Source organism: Rattus rattus, chromosome X, assembly GCF_011064425.1.
Source record: "Rattus rattus isolate New Zealand chromosome X, Rrattus_CSIRO_v1, whole genome shotgun sequence".
Taxonomy (NCBI): Eukaryota; Metazoa; Chordata; class Mammalia; order Rodentia; family Muridae; genus Rattus; species Rattus rattus.
The window spans coordinates 88,158,083-88,173,384 of record NC_046172.1 but is presented as its reverse complement, the minus strand read 5'-3'; the positions used below and the strand labels follow the sequence as shown (position 1 = coordinate 88,173,384).

General features: G+C 41.8%; 1 protein-coding gene across 1 annotated transcript; it reads left to right on the top strand.

Annotated features, from left to right (window-relative positions):
* Positions 1-7,427: 7,427 nt before the first annotated feature.
* On the top strand, positions 7,428-9,590 carry Tceal8 (transcription elongation factor A like 8). Its single transcript, XM_032890161.1, has 3 exons — positions 7,428-7,543; positions 7,969-8,036; positions 8,627-9,590. The coding sequence occupies exon 3, from the start codon at positions 8,657-8,659 to the stop codon at positions 9,008-9,010; it is 354 nt and encodes a 117-aa protein (XP_032746052.1). The 5' UTR covers positions 7,428-7,543; positions 7,969-8,036; positions 8,627-8,656; the 3' UTR covers positions 9,011-9,590.
* The last annotated feature ends 5,712 nt before the right edge of the window (positions 9,591-15,302 follow it).

Below are 15,302 nucleotides of genomic sequence, written 5' to 3'. Positions count from 1 at the left end.
TTCTCAGGGGAGATTGCTGTTCTCAGCCAGATTTGTTTATAAAGGCTTTGCATAGGGCTAGTTTTACTCTCAAGAGATCTAAAAGATTTGTTGCAGCCTTCATATTGGGGGATCACAGCCTTAGTAGGTGTGATTTCTAGTTTTACCTTATCCACAGCATCACACAGCACAGCATGTAGATCACTTATCCACAAATGTGTCAATAGCACTCAGGATCCAGAAGAATATTGATCTGGAGAACTTCACAGGATAGACTTGATGCTTTAGAAGAAGCCATTCTATTTATGGAAAATCAAATTCAAAATATAAAGATCAGGCTTTCAGTGCAATGCCATTCACTGTTCCACTGGGTTTGTGTAACCCCCCTGGAGTACAATACCTCTGAACATGACTGGTCTAAAATTCAGTCTCATTTAAAGGGGCTTTGGAACAATTCTAATTTGGCTTTGGATATAGATTCCCTACATCATATGATCAAGGATATTAGTAATTCTAGAGTGGGATCCACTTCTATTGAGGAAGTATCTGAAGCCTTTGCCTCTGCTGTGCGTGAGTTCACGTCTTTATCTTCCTAGATGGCTTTGCTGATAAATGGAAGAATGTCGGTTGGTTCATTCTTATTGGTTTTGTTTCTCCTTCCAGCCTGCAGCAAGCAAATCCAGTGCTCAATAATGTCGCTCACAATTGACAATCCCACTCTTGAACTAAAACAAAAGACAGGAAGATGCCGAGTTCAGCACGGCCTTGGTAGGAAGGGAATGACATGGTTCCCGCCCCTGGGACAGACCCGTCAGGCTGCTGTGGGTGTGGGTGTAAGGCTTGTTTGTGTAATGATGTACATATTTTATGTTCCTCCTTCAAGGAGTGTCCTCCTTGTTAACATTAGTGACTCCATGAAAATCCTAGACAGCACGAGTTTGGAAGGTGAAGGTGTCTCAGAAAAATAGTAAATGCTGGGACCTTCAGGACAGCCCCTAAAGTTTTGAAAAGAACTCTGAAAAATATATAATTTCTTAAAAAAATATAAGGATCCAATATGAATTATATGGGGGTCTTCACGAATCTAAAGGAACAAAACCAGCTGTGCTGTGAGTCAACAAGATACTAAGAAAGGGGATTTAGGGACTAGTGATTGCCACTAAGGGTTTTTGTTTATGCTTGCAAAGGCAGGCAGATTCCTGAGTTCAGGGTCTGTCTGGACAGATCAGGGTTAGGCCCAGGTGTGGTAGAAATGGTAATTTCAGGATGGAGTCCCATCCAGCTTTCTTATTATCTGTGCTTAACAGAAGCAGGCAGCTATCTGAATTCTTTTGCAATGTTCAAAGAAATGTGTGCTTGCTGTGTCCTATAAGGATTAAGGGGTGGGAGTCATGGGATGCTGATTCACAGGATAATCAAAAGGGACCTGGACTAAATGACTGGATTGATATATAAAATAAAAGACTGGGCTTATGATCTGCAAGAGATGAGCTACCCAGAGATTTTTTTTTAGAATAGCAAGAGAGAACTGCTTGAAGAGCTGTCTTGAATAGAGAATACCATGAGAAAGCTCTCTAGAGAGAGCTGTTTGGAGATCTCTAGAGAGAACAGAATTTAGAGAAAGCAGTCTGGAAAGTTGTCTTGAGCCTGCCAGCTTGGACCCACAATATGACTTGGAGTCCTTTGATGTGCAGTTCCCAGACACCCCTTGTCTCAGAAACCCTCTCCAAGCGGAGACTGGTCCTTGGCAGAGAGGTTGCTCAATGGATACAAAGTTACAGTTAGATAGGAAGTATAAATTCTAGTGTTCTGTACAGTATAATTAACTATAATTAGTATAATTAACTATAATTTATTGTGTAATTTTGAAGTGCCTAGAATAGAATTTTTGATGTTCTTACCAAAAAGAAATGATACATATTTAAGGTGAGAGATATGCTAATTTCCCTGATTTGGCCACATCACAATGCACAAATATAATAATGAAGTATCATACTTCAGTACCTAAACAGCAACGAAAAAATGTGCAAGGTGTATTTTCATTCAGAGAGCTTCAGAATGCAAAACTATAGCAATTACTTTGAAAAAAAAACAAAAATCATGGATATCAAAGGCTTCCTGTATATGACAATGATGGTCAACTGCAGCCCCCTACTCTCCCTGCATAGCCTGGGCCACTTTAGGATTTAGAAGCATCTTCAGTGCAGGCTGGGTGCACACACAAAGATACTAATTAACTCAGATATCCAGTGTAGCTATTCTCCAGAAATCTCATTGTTAAAATTAACATAGACATTTTTTCTTCTCCTTTTTACTTAGACATGGATATGTTACAGTTTTATTTGTGTGTGTGTGTGTGTGTGTGTGTGTGTGCATATGTGTACAAGTGCCAGCAGAGGCCAGAAAAGGATGTTGTATCCCATGCAGCTGGGATTGAAGGCAGTTTTGAAGCCCTATGGGGTTACTAGGAATCAAACTCTGGTCCTCTGAAAGAGCAGAAAGTATTGTTAATGACTGAGACATCTCCCCAACCCCAACAGATGTACATTTACATTAATACAGTGGTAGCATCTTAAACTTCCTTTGTATTTAAAACCTGTCATGTCTAGCTTACACTGCTGTTCTGAAATGGCTCAGAAAAGAATTGAAGGGCTGGTTCTTTGTCAGGTGTGCACTAGTAAACTAAATGAATTTCCTCTTGTAAGACTTTAGAAAACTAGGATTAATAATCTCCACCAAGGGCATCATTAGGGTTGTGACCACCAGTGAGCAGACAGGCAGAGAGGACAAAACTTTCACTTGAATTTTTGTGGGAGCAAATATGTTTATCTTAAGTAAAACAACTGGACCCCCATGTGTGTGCATCTGTGTGTGTTCACACTAGAAATCAAGCTCATACCATGGTAGGTAAAAATTCTACCATTGATATATATTCCCAGGCCACTCAAACTCTTTTCTGAAAATGATGGAATTTATGGGAGACATGTTAGTTATGATTACAAGAATAACTGCAGAAACAGGAGAATTTGAGCACGATCATTGATCTCCACTCCCAATGCACATATCACTGCTGTCTACTTAGAACCGCCCCCCCATACATGCAGATGCACTCATGCACAAATACAGGAAAAAGAAAGATTTCAAGAAAATTTTAGTTAAAGGCCATAGGGTGGGTCTAAACCTTATCACATTCATGACAAGGGAGGAACAGATCACTTCTGTTCTGAGGTAGCTTTGGAGACTCTAAGGATGTAGAACCATAATATAAGAGGAATAAAAAGAGGGTAGTAGCCCAGTGGTGGTAGTAGAGGTGGTGTGGTGGTGTGGTGTGGTGTGGTGTGGTGTGGTGTGGTGGTGTGGTGGTGTCGTGGTGTTGCTGTGTGGTGGTGTCGTGGTTTGGTGGTGTGGTGGTGTGGTGGGTGTGGTGGTGTGGTGGTGTGGTGGTGTGGCGGTGTGGCAGTGTAGCGTGGTGAAGGCGTGGTGGTGTGGTGTGGTGGTGTGGTGGGTGGTGGGTGTGGTGGTTGTGGTGGTGTGGTGTGGTGGTGTGGTACAGTGGTGGTGGTGGTGGTGGTGTGGTGTGGTGGTGTGGTGGTGTGGTGTGGTGGTGTGGTGGTGTGGTGGTGTGGTGGTGGGTGGTGGTGGTGGTGTGGTGGTGTGGTGGTGTGGTGGTGTGGTGGTGTGGTGGTGTGGTGGTGTGGTGGTGTGGTGGTGTGGTGGTGTGGTGGTGTGGTGGTGTGGTGGTGGTGATGGTAGTAGTGGTGCACTCCTTTAATGCTAGCACTCAGGAAGAAGAGGCAGTTGGATCTCTGAGTTCGAGGTCAGCCTTGTCTACAGAGTTCTAGGACAGCCAGGGCTATACAGAGAAATCCTGTTTCTAAACCATCCAAAAGAGGGCAGTATATAGGAAAGGAAGAAAAGGGGAGTAAGAACAATGAGAGATGAAATAGACAGACATATATGAGACACAGAGAGGCAGAGAAGCACATTACTAGGTTGGTAACGAGTGTCCTGGGGTTCATCAGAAGATGCATGCTTACAGTGAAGAATGGAGGATTTACTTGTGGCTTGCCACTGGGGACTTCAAGTAAACTGAAAGCAAACTGATAGATGGGAGCAGGATTTGATAGTAATGTGTGAGGTAGGTTGGAGGGCAGACGGATGTGCTCACGGACTAAATTATATACATGAATGCCTATAACAGTGTTCTTCATAGATGTTCAGCATTAGAAAAACTCAAATTCTCTTCAGTAGGTGAATGGATTCACAGTGGGAGAGCCACATGACTGAATTGTAACTAGAAAGAGAAGACTAGGGTACCTATACCTAAAAAAACTAAAACAGAGATTCAAGGAATTGTGGGCAAGTCTTTCCTCAAAGGGGCAACATCTGAGCTTTAAAGTGATCTAAATCTCATTGATTACAATGCAGTGACCTTGTGGAGAGATAAAAATGTTGCATGTCTTCAAAGACGAAGCTGTGTAGTGATAAATAGACTAATTTGTCCCCTTAAACAGCTGCCATCACCTTCTATAACTAGTTTAGCCACTTTGTGTGTCTGCTGGTTGGAATCTTGACATGAATGTTAAGTCCTTGGGCTCCCTGTTGTTTCTTTCTTGTTTTATACAATGGCAGCATTGTGCTGAATGAGAAAGACAAGACAAGATTATATTAAAGTGGAAATCAAGGATTGCAAAATGATGATATGGTCAAAAACACATAGAATGAAATGATTAAAAACATACATAGTGGCAGCACATGTCTTTGATCCCAGCACTTGGGAGGCATTAGTAGGCAGAACTCTGCATTCGAGGCTAGCCTAGTCTACAGAGTGAATTCCAGGCCAGCCAGGGCTGTTACACAGAGAAACCCTGTGTCAGAGAGAAGAGGGAGGGAGGGGGAAGGAGGGAGACATGTGGAGAGCAGATGGATGTTGGAGGTGTTGGGGAATAATGAACTAAGTTCTGCCTGTAGTGATACTTTTAAAAAGTCCAAACATTAAAATTCATAGAAATATACATATAGAAATTCAATTTTGCTATTAATATTTGTAATGGTAGCATCACAAAGAGTAGAGACATTTTGTTGTAAGTGGTAAAGAAACATCATTATTTATAACGTATGTTACATACGCTTCTCAAATAATAGAAAACATAATTCCCATTTGCACTTAATTGTAAACTATTAAACATTAAGCCAACAAAAACATTTATTTTTGAGAGCCTTTCTCAGTGGTGAATTTTGTGCAAATACATCTTGCTGTGATCATTTGCCAAGAGACAGTCCCAGCCACATTCCATTGTCTTTCTCTTGACTCTCCAAGTAGATAACTACTCCAAATACCACGACATCTGCAGATACTAGTGAACTCTGGCTTTCAGAAGCTCAGTTTCTTCTTTAAAATTGCATTTTTTTTTTACAGCCTAGCAACATCCTCTCTGCTTTTTGATAACAACAATCATGCATGTTGATAGTTTATTTTTATAAACTCTATTGTAAAAATCTTGCAAATAAAAAAAAATGCCAGGCAGACTCATGGCTCCAGCTTTATATGTAGCAGAGGATGGCCTTGTTGGTCATCAATGGGAGGAGAAGCCCTTGGTCCTGCGAGGCTGGACCTCCCTCCAGTGTAGGGGAATACCAGGATGGGAGTAGGGAAGGGCTGGGTGCTTGGGTGGGGGAACACCCTCATAGAAGAAGGGGGAGAAGGGATGAGATAGAGGGTTTATGGACAGGAAACCGGGAAAGGGGATAACATTTGAAATGTAAATTTAAAAAAATTCAATAAAAAATGCCAGGCAATGAAACTAATGAGAACTAAAGTGTATGCCTCTCAGTGTACTTCTGTACAGTTAAAATATCTGTTCTGAAGCTGTTGAGCTTCCCATTGCACTTTCCACTTTCACTACCGAATATATTTTATGCACTTATCTATCTCTTAAAAAAAAAGAAAGAAAAAGAAAACATCTGTGACAAAGTTAGACTAGGAAAATAATTAGCTTTCTGTTCTCTTTCATATCTCACATGCATTCCTTGTATTCAATCCTTCCCCACCTCCTAATATCAGCCCTTTCTTGCTTTCATTTCTGAATGTTATACTGTACCCACATGTAACTTTGTTTATAGCCATATATATTATTGGCTAGGTTCTGCTTATGGGGGAGAATATGTGATGTTTTTCTTTCTGAATATTAAACGTTCTAAGTGCATTCATTTTCCTGAAAATCTTGTAACTACATTTTTACATTTTTATTTTAGCTGAATAGTATTCCTTGCTATGATGAATAAAGCAGCAATAAACATGTGGGTAAATAGCTCTATGGTAGTATATGGAGTTCTCCGAGATGGTTCTCGTTTTAATAGAGGACTTTGAATACTATCAGAGTATCTAGCGTTCCATGAATGAATGAATGAAAAACCCTACAGGCTTAATAAGCCCCACAATCAATAGTGACATACAAAGAGCTCTCTCCTGTCTGCTTCATTATGAGCACTATTTCCTTACAAACATTCTGTTCTTAATAACAAAAGTTTACCAACAAACATATTTCTTTGGGTTCCACGAAAGTTCACTGAGTGAAAAGCAGGCTTTTTTCTGTTTAACAAAGGCACTGGCTCCCACAAAGGACAAGGAAAAGAGGTCTGTCTGAAGCCTTTATTTGCAAGTGGAAGCTGCCAGCAGTCATCAATTAAAAGTTCAGACATCTAATAATAGCCTAAGCTCAGCAGAAGAGAGTAGCTGATTGTGGATACAAAACTAACAAGACAAATCGGCTGTTTTCAGAGTCAGTTTCCAAACCGTGCTATTTTAATAAGATTTTTTAAAACCCCAACACACCAGTATGTTGTAAATACTGTCGTTTCACTTGCTGTCGTTAGAATACTTTTTGAAGCCTTAAAATTGATTTAATGAAGTTATTTTCTCCTCATCTGTGTGAAATAATGAGCACGAAGTATTCCTTTTTAGATACCATTTTAAAACCTGATTCTTAAGACAGAACACAACAAAATACGACTCAAGGGGGCCAGTGAAGCTAAACATTCCTTCCTAGATTTTTATTCTCCCTACCCCACCCCACCCCCACCCCCCCACCCCACCCCCTCACCCCTCCCCAAGCGTGCATCTACAACCTTCCCCCATTTTAAAGGCGGAGAAGCTTCCCAGAGAAATGGTGGACTGTAGGATTTGCGGGGAGGGGAAGGGAAGTATAGGGAGCAAGGGAGAGAAAGCGACGATTTCCCAAATTAGGAGAATTGGTCGATGTACCCTAAAGGACTGATCTTTTCCTGGTAATGTGAGTAAGGTGAATAGATACTACTTGGTGACGAGACCAGTTTTATTGTCTCCTATTGGCAAATAGGAAAAAAAAGATTGACAGTATCAAGTGAAGGGAATGTAGGGGGCGGGCTGCATGTTAATGGGAGGGGTAACCAAAGGCTGGAGCTCATTGATGACGCGGTCCTCACGTGACCAGCAGTCGACGTGTGCAGAAGTCCTTATAGTCTAGGCCCAGTTCCTCAGTAGCAGCTCAGTCCTGCTATAGAAGAGTGGCCCTGCTACTTCCAGGTACTTTAATAGTGGGCGCTGGCTCAAGAGACCATAGGGTGGAGGGAACAGAGAACAGATAGCATGCTCGTCCCGCACTATTTCCCTTATCCTAGGGTTCTGCTAAACTATTTTGTGCGAGAGATTTAGGGTTGCTTGGTGAGGAATGGGGTAGACTGCGAGGGGGTAGCTAACGGAGTCGGGCAGAGAGAAAGAAAAGAGGGGGAAAGACAAAATGCAAGAGACGGAGAGAAGAAACAATAACACTGTGGAGAAAACTTGTCTAATTCTTTGCCCTCTTGCTGGGAAACAGGGTAGAGATGAAGGCGGGGTTGCCACAAAAGGAGGGAGAAGAGGGGGACGTGGAAAAACTTTGTGCTGTTCGTTAGCAAGAGCTTTTGATTTAGGCACTGGTATGCTCATCAAGCACTCCTGTCTTTCTTCAGGACTCTTGATTATTGGGCGCGACATAATTAAGGTGCAAGAAGAGAGGAAAATCTCCAGATACCTACAGGTCAGTGCAAGGGTGCGATTGCTCGAGGTCCTTTTGGGTGGGGGTAGGAGTGTGGAAGACACCAAAGCACATATCCCAGGGGCGCCACAGCTGCCTCCTATCCGGATTAAGCACAGAAGGCCCCTGCGGATCCTGCTGCGGAAATGGGGTGAAGGAAGGAAAGGGAGAGGCTAAAGACATTTAAAAGAAAGAGAAAGAGGAGAACGCTGACCGGACTGTTGCTGGTGAGAGGCTGAGGATGGGAGGACTTGGAAAAGCTCGAAAGGGCGGGAGTGTTAAAGCCATGCGGTGAGGGAAGGGTTAATTCCTTCCACGCCGCTCCCATTTCAGTGCTAGGAGAGGTTTGTTGCAGGGCCTGCTGGGAAAATGGTGGGCTGGAGCCGGGACAGGAGAAGATGGAGTTAGAGAGCAATGGGAGGGGGGGAGGTGGAGGAAGGGGTGGAGTCAGCTCAGAGCCTGACTTGTCTAGTTAGAAAACTTTTTGGCAATTAAGAGACCTGAATCAGAAAAATCAATCGCTACAGGAACACAAAAGCTCGTCCATCTGCCTGACACCTAGTCGGTTTTGTTTTCTTGTTTTTACCCCCTAGGATTACTCCATTAAGAAAAAAATAATCAACATGCAAAAGTCTTGTGACGAAAACGAAGGAACACCCCAGAACACTCCAAAAGCAGATGAAGGCCATCCTTCAGAAGATCCACCACAGCAGGCAGGAGAAAATCTTCAGGCTTCTGGAGAAAATGTGAGAGAGGAAACTGATGGAAGCCTTAGAGGAGAGCCTGCTGAACCCAGCCCAGAGCCTAAAGAGGACACTCCTGCAAGGCATCTGAACCCTGAAGAAGTGATAAGAGGAGTAGATGAGTTGGAAAGGCTTAGGGAAGAGATAAGAAGAGTAAGAAATAAGTTTGTGTTGATGCATTGGAAGCAAAGACATTCCCGAAGCCGTCCTTACCCTGTGTGCTTCAGGCCTTGAAATCGTTTTTTCTCTGATATTGAAATGTGGCTGCTGCTTTCTTTCTCTTAGCATTTTTCTGATGTATCTTTGAACTTCATTTTACTTTTAATAATAATTACCTGGCGGTATTTTCTTTTAGATAGTTTTGTTGTTACCAGCATCTCATTGGATTTTCGATTTTTGACCCATTTTCCACGTTTATTTTTCAGTTGGAAAGTTTCACACTTATGCATGGAAATATACGATTAAACAGCAGATTGAAAAGCAGCATATTTAGGATCAGCTCACATATATAGGAAAATTCCTAATTATGTGTGTACATGTATAATTATACGAATCAAAAAACTTAACTGCTTATTTTTGGTGTGGTGTGTTTTAATTTTGCCTTTTGCTTATGTTGATTTTTTTAATGAATACATGTCTCATAAAGAACTGCAGATTTTTTAATAAGTGGGAGTTAATTAAAATTAATTTGTAACCAGCTTGTAGAGGCAATAAAGGCACTAAACTCCTGATGAACTATTAAAAAGAAATGTAAACCTGGAATTACCTCTGGATTTCTTAGCCAGAGGAATAAAACTGGCAATCATTATAGACACACTTTGTTAAGACTTGGTCTTTTCGTGGGGAAAATACTTGCCTCGCAGGAATCTGTGGAACATAATATGCACTCATATTTGAGAGAGGACATGGCCTCACTCAACCTGTGCTCAGATGCAAGACTGGTAGGCCCCGCGGGGGTGGTGGGGAGGGTGGGCTTCCATGCCACTCTTAAGCTGTTGAGTCCCAGCCCTTTCTTCTCTGGGACCTGCCATGCTTACCAACTAGGGTCACTTCTGCTGCATCCTGCCACTGGGGTCTTAAGTATAAAGACCCCACTGGGTTTCCTTGAAACCCAGTTGAACCCCTACCCCTAGTGTTCAATTGCAGGTGGTGCCACTATACATGGCATTTTGTTTTCTTTGAAGCAGTGTCTTACTCTGTAGCCCAGGCTATATTCATGGCAATCCTTCAGCTTCTGAAATGCTGAGATCTTAATTCCCTTTAAATCCTGTTGCAAGGCATCTGATGCCCTTTTCTGGTCTCTATACAAGATACACATGTATTCATGCAGGGTCATACAGACTTTTCAAAAATAGTTTTAACAACTACTCTAAGTTGAGGATTCTTGTAGAATCCTTAGCAAAAACAAAACCTTTTCTTTTTAAACATTGGGCATTTTCTCCATAGGAGATCAACCAGATAATAATAAGCCTATTTAAAAGTAGACCAAGGTATCCATTTGAATGAAAACTCTGGGAGAATTACTGGGTATTTTGGGTGGTGTCTTTTGACTTTATTTTGCTTTTTGAGACAGTATCTCAGGTATCCCAGGCTTTAGAGCAATTTCCTTAAGTGGGGTAAGATTACCTTAAGCTTCTGATCCCGAGTGTAAGGGTTGCAGGTGCGTGCCACCGCTTTCAGTGTATATGATGTCGGGGATCAAATTCAAGGCTTTAGACATAGGTAAGCACTGCCAACAGAGCTGCATGCTCAGGTACCAGAACTGCTTCAAACAAAAAGACCATGCCCCTGCCTGCCTTGTAAGAAAAATCTACCTAAACGCTATTGGTAGGTCCCATTGGTTGAGGAGACCCTCGGGGAACATGTGTAAATTGCACAAGGTTGGTTCACATTTCATTTCCTAAAAGATAAAAATAATATAAAGTGAAGATGTGAGTGTACCTAAGAATCCATAACCATCCCTTTCTAAACCTTCCCCTTAGTATCAAAAGATTGAAAACCTTTGACAGGAACTACGAACATGATGAAGGCACTTGCAGAAGAATGGCTAGTGTATAAATGATAGATATTGATCCTGTCAAATAAAGGGTATTTTCTTCCCCCGGAGCTGGGGACCGAACCCAGGGCCTTGCGCATGCTAATGCTAGGCAAGCGCTCTACCGCTGAGCTAAATCCCCAACCCCATAAAGGGTATTTTCATTCTGATTTTTTTTTCTTTTTTTCCCGGAGCTGGGGACCAAACTCAGGGCCTTGCGCTTGCTAGGCAAGCGCTCTACCACTGAGCTAAATCCCCAACCCCTTGTTCTGATTTTTGACTGATATATCACGTTTTTACAAATACTATTAAACAATTTTATTTTTGCCGTAAAATTAATTTTATTTTAGAACAAAAAAAAATAGAAAATCGAAACTAAAAGAGGTGGAACTAGAGAGAAGAGCAGAATTGTCAGTCCCTTTAGGCTCTTTCAGTAATGATATTTGGATTCCATTAAAAGTATTCCTGACATGCTCAGTTCCTTAATCTACTGTTCTCCTTAGCCCTCTGTACCCTGTGTCCAATATCTAATATTTTTCCTTTGAAATTTTAAATTACATTTTTTATTGTGTGTGCTGCAGAGAATTTGTGGAGGACAACTTGCATGAGTTAGTACTCAGCCATGTGCATCCCGGGACGGCACTCAGTTTTTGCAGCAAGCACTTTTATTTCTCCAGAGTTACAAAAAATCATTGCAGAGAAAAGAGAGGGGAGGGAGGGATTAGGGGAGAGAGAGAGAGAGAGAGAGAGAGAGAGAGAGAGAGAGAGAGAGAGAGAGAAGAGAAGATTGTGGTGCAAATGCTTTGTTAAAATGTCTTATTTTCACATTAGCATCATTTGGGAAGTATCTTGAAAATGCTGACTTCTGGGGCCCACATATAATCCACTTGACTCGTATTCTGCAGATGGATGGGCTGTAAATACAACATAGCTAACCAAGTGCCTCCGGTGAGTACTGTATACACTGAAGCATGAGGACGATGGGTGTGTACAGTGTGTTTTCCAATATAGATGGAGACCATTAGGTAAATGGAATAAGGGTGTTGGAGAGAACACGGTGCAGTGCTTATTAAGACAACTTGACTGCTCTTCCAGAGATCCTGAGTTCAATTCCCAACAACTGTGCGGTGGCTCACAACCGTCTGTAAGGGAATCTGCTTCCTTCTGGTGTGTCTGAAGACAGAGCACTGATATACAAAAAATGCACGAATACATAATTTTTTAAAAAGAAAGATAAATAGAATAAAATATTGGTGAGTGCTGAAGTTCGACAGCATTGAAGTTGGATAACATGCTCAGTGGTTAAAAGGCATTGGCTGCTTTTAGGAGGAAATTCAATTCCCTGCACCCACATGGTGGCTCACAACAAACTGTAACTTCAGTCCTAGGGAATCCAAAGTTCTCTTTTGGCCTCTACAGGCACAAGGTATACATGTGGTACACAAATATACATTCAGGCAGAACTCACATCCACAAAAGTCTTACACACACACACACACACACACACACACACACACACACACACACACGTTTACTAAAACTTAGAATGCTTGCATAAACATGAATTTAAAAGGGAACTATTAACACTTCTGTATATAAAACTTAACAGCTTCCTGTTTACAAGGAAATACAGGATTAAAAATTAAAAAGCCGAGGGGCAGCCCCCAGTCTGTTCCATCTTGGTTTGCGAAAAGCACCAACATGTATCTCTTCTATTGTTTGCTTCCAATGATTAAATCTAAATCATTTGAGAAAAAAAAATAAAAAGCCTAAGGCCAGAAATATGAGATAAAGTTTTTTGAACATTGTGCTGAGGTATGCATTTTCTTCTTGTAACATGAGCAAAGCATATTAGAAAAAATTCAAATGCAGATGAGTTTCCAAGATTGCAAGAGCTCTAGGGATGCTGCCTGGGTTGGAGTTCCCGCTGGAGTAAGGTTCCAGGGGCCTAGGCTCACTGTGACTGATGACTAGAAAAGCTGCGTTCATCACCTTGGTACTTAGAGAGTCACTCAGGCACAGGGCTGCCATTTCGTTTCTCTGCTCAGGAACCACCACTTTCAGAGCAGAGAGCTGAGAGGAGAGCGATCCTGGACAGACTTACCTGGAGGGCTGTTCCCATCCCAAGCCTGAGCATGTTATCTCTTCTTCTGTTAATCTTTCTCTTTTGGAAATTGTTCTGTTTTTCTTCAGGAGAAGAGATTAAAGCCGCAAAGCTTCCTCCCTGGAAACACTGGTTAGGACAGATTTGGAGCTGGTAGGTGTCTCACTGGTTCTGACTTGGGGTTGAACTATAAGGAGGTGATCCTTGCTTCAGAGTCCTATGAACTAGTCTCCCAAATAACTGGCAAAAATGAGGTTAGCCAGCAAATAAGATCTCCCCCATTTTTGTCCCACCCACCCTGTTCAGACTTCCAGAATGGCCTGAAATGTGCCCTGGCCTGGTTCGATGATGAGTTAGCTCTGTGTCTGTCTAGTGCAGGACATCTCAAGGCTCTGTCAGCTCAGACCCAAAAGCATATATGATCGAAAGTAAAGGAAGGGGAAAAATGCTCTCACCTCTTGTTTGAGCAACCCTACACTGCAGACTTGTCTTTGAGTTGGAGATTCAGGGCAATCCAACTGAACTGGGGTTTAGATGCTTTGTAAGGGGCTGGAGCCGTGGTTCAGCGGTTAAGAGCCCTTGCTTCTCTTCCAGAGGGCCTGAGTTCAGTTGCCAGTGTCCACATTCATAGGCACAGCGGTGATCCCAGCTGTGATCCCAGCTGGAGGAAATCTGATGCAGCTGGCCTCCATGGGCACCTTCATTCTCCTGCATGCTCACATGCATACACATGCATTTAAAATAAAACAAAATCATTGAGAAGACACAATTAAAGCTGTTTTGTAAGGCATCATCGACAGAGGAGACAGTGCAATTAAGTTCAGTCATGTTTTTCATATTTGTCTTCTGAAGAAATGTTTCTGACATTTTAAAAAAAATTATCTATCGAATTAGATATTAACACTAACAAAGCCTGCATCTTATGTTATGGTTCTAAAACATAAATATTGTTAATTAGCAATAAATGCTTATATAGAGAGGTAGATGTCTCCTCCTTTGGAAAACTTCAAGATTGATATCCACCTCTACTTAAATAAACAGACATTAGTAATATAATGTACCATATTTCATGGATTCAAAGAAGTATGAAGTATTATTTCTACCTATTTATTTTGGTTTTTCAGTACAGGCATTCACTGTAGCCCTGGCTGTCTTCAAATTCACTATTGTAGTCGAGGCTGGCCCCCACACCCTCTGCTGAGTGCTGGGATTAAATGCTGGCGCCACAATGCCTGGCTGCTTTTGTTACCTTTTAATTATATGTATGTGTGTGTCGGTGTGTGGCTATGAGCATTCCTGTGTGAGATTGATCATGGAGACCAGAAGCATCAGATTCCCCCGTGGGAGCAGTCTTTACTAGCAGCTGTGAGCCCCTGGATGTAGGTGTTGGGAATAGAATTCTGCAGGATTCATAAGAAGGCTTTAACCTTTTGAGTCCTCTTTTCTGGAGCTCAGCCCCAGCTTCTGGCGGCTTAAAGGATTCTTTGAGTAATGAGGTGAGAATTCAAATTCTTTGGTTTAGAAATGTAAAGTGGGGGCCCCAGGGACGTCTCAGCAAGTGAAGGTGTTTGCGGCCAAAGGGAGAATCTGAGTTTGGATCTCTGGCACCCAAACTAGGAGGGAGGGAACCAACTCCTCCGGCAGGTTTTCTTTTAAGTCCCACACGTGTGTGCATACAGAGAGAGGCAACTAGACAAAGAAAGAAGGGGGGAAGTAATAAGAAAAGAAAGACAACGAGGTTAAGTGTATTGATATTCTTACAGACAAATAAATGGATCTCGTATCACTGTGGGGTACCAGTTCTCTTCTTTCTTGAAGGGCATCTACTTTTTTTTTTACATCTACTTTCTTAAAAACCAAGACATTTACAGTGTGCTAGACATGACTCTTTGACGAAACAAAATGTTTCTTCTACCACTATTTTTGCTGTGATCAGCTCTGTAACCATCACCAGCTGTGGGTGGTGAGTGAGCACTGTGGACTCTGCTTGAGCACAGGTCACAAAATGTGAGATTTGGAAATAATCATTAACCAAGCCCTGGAAACCCACCACCTAAAGTGATGGACTGAGTTTATTGGGAAAGGGCATGGTAGAGTAAGATTTTCTGATTAGAAGTATGAGATCAGATTGGTTAATTAACCTAAAATGAATTATATTCATCTATAAAATGAGACTGGATTGTGGAAAGCGAATTCAGAAAACTGTATGTTTATCAGTTGTGATTGCTATTGTCAGAACCATTACCTAGCCTTCTTACTCCCTTGCATAAGAGAAGCAACTTTCAGATGTGCTAAATAAAGGAACCAATTCATTTGTAATATAAAAAGCAATAGCACAACACTGAATATTTACAATATGTATTCATGTTAATGCTGTTTCTGCACTG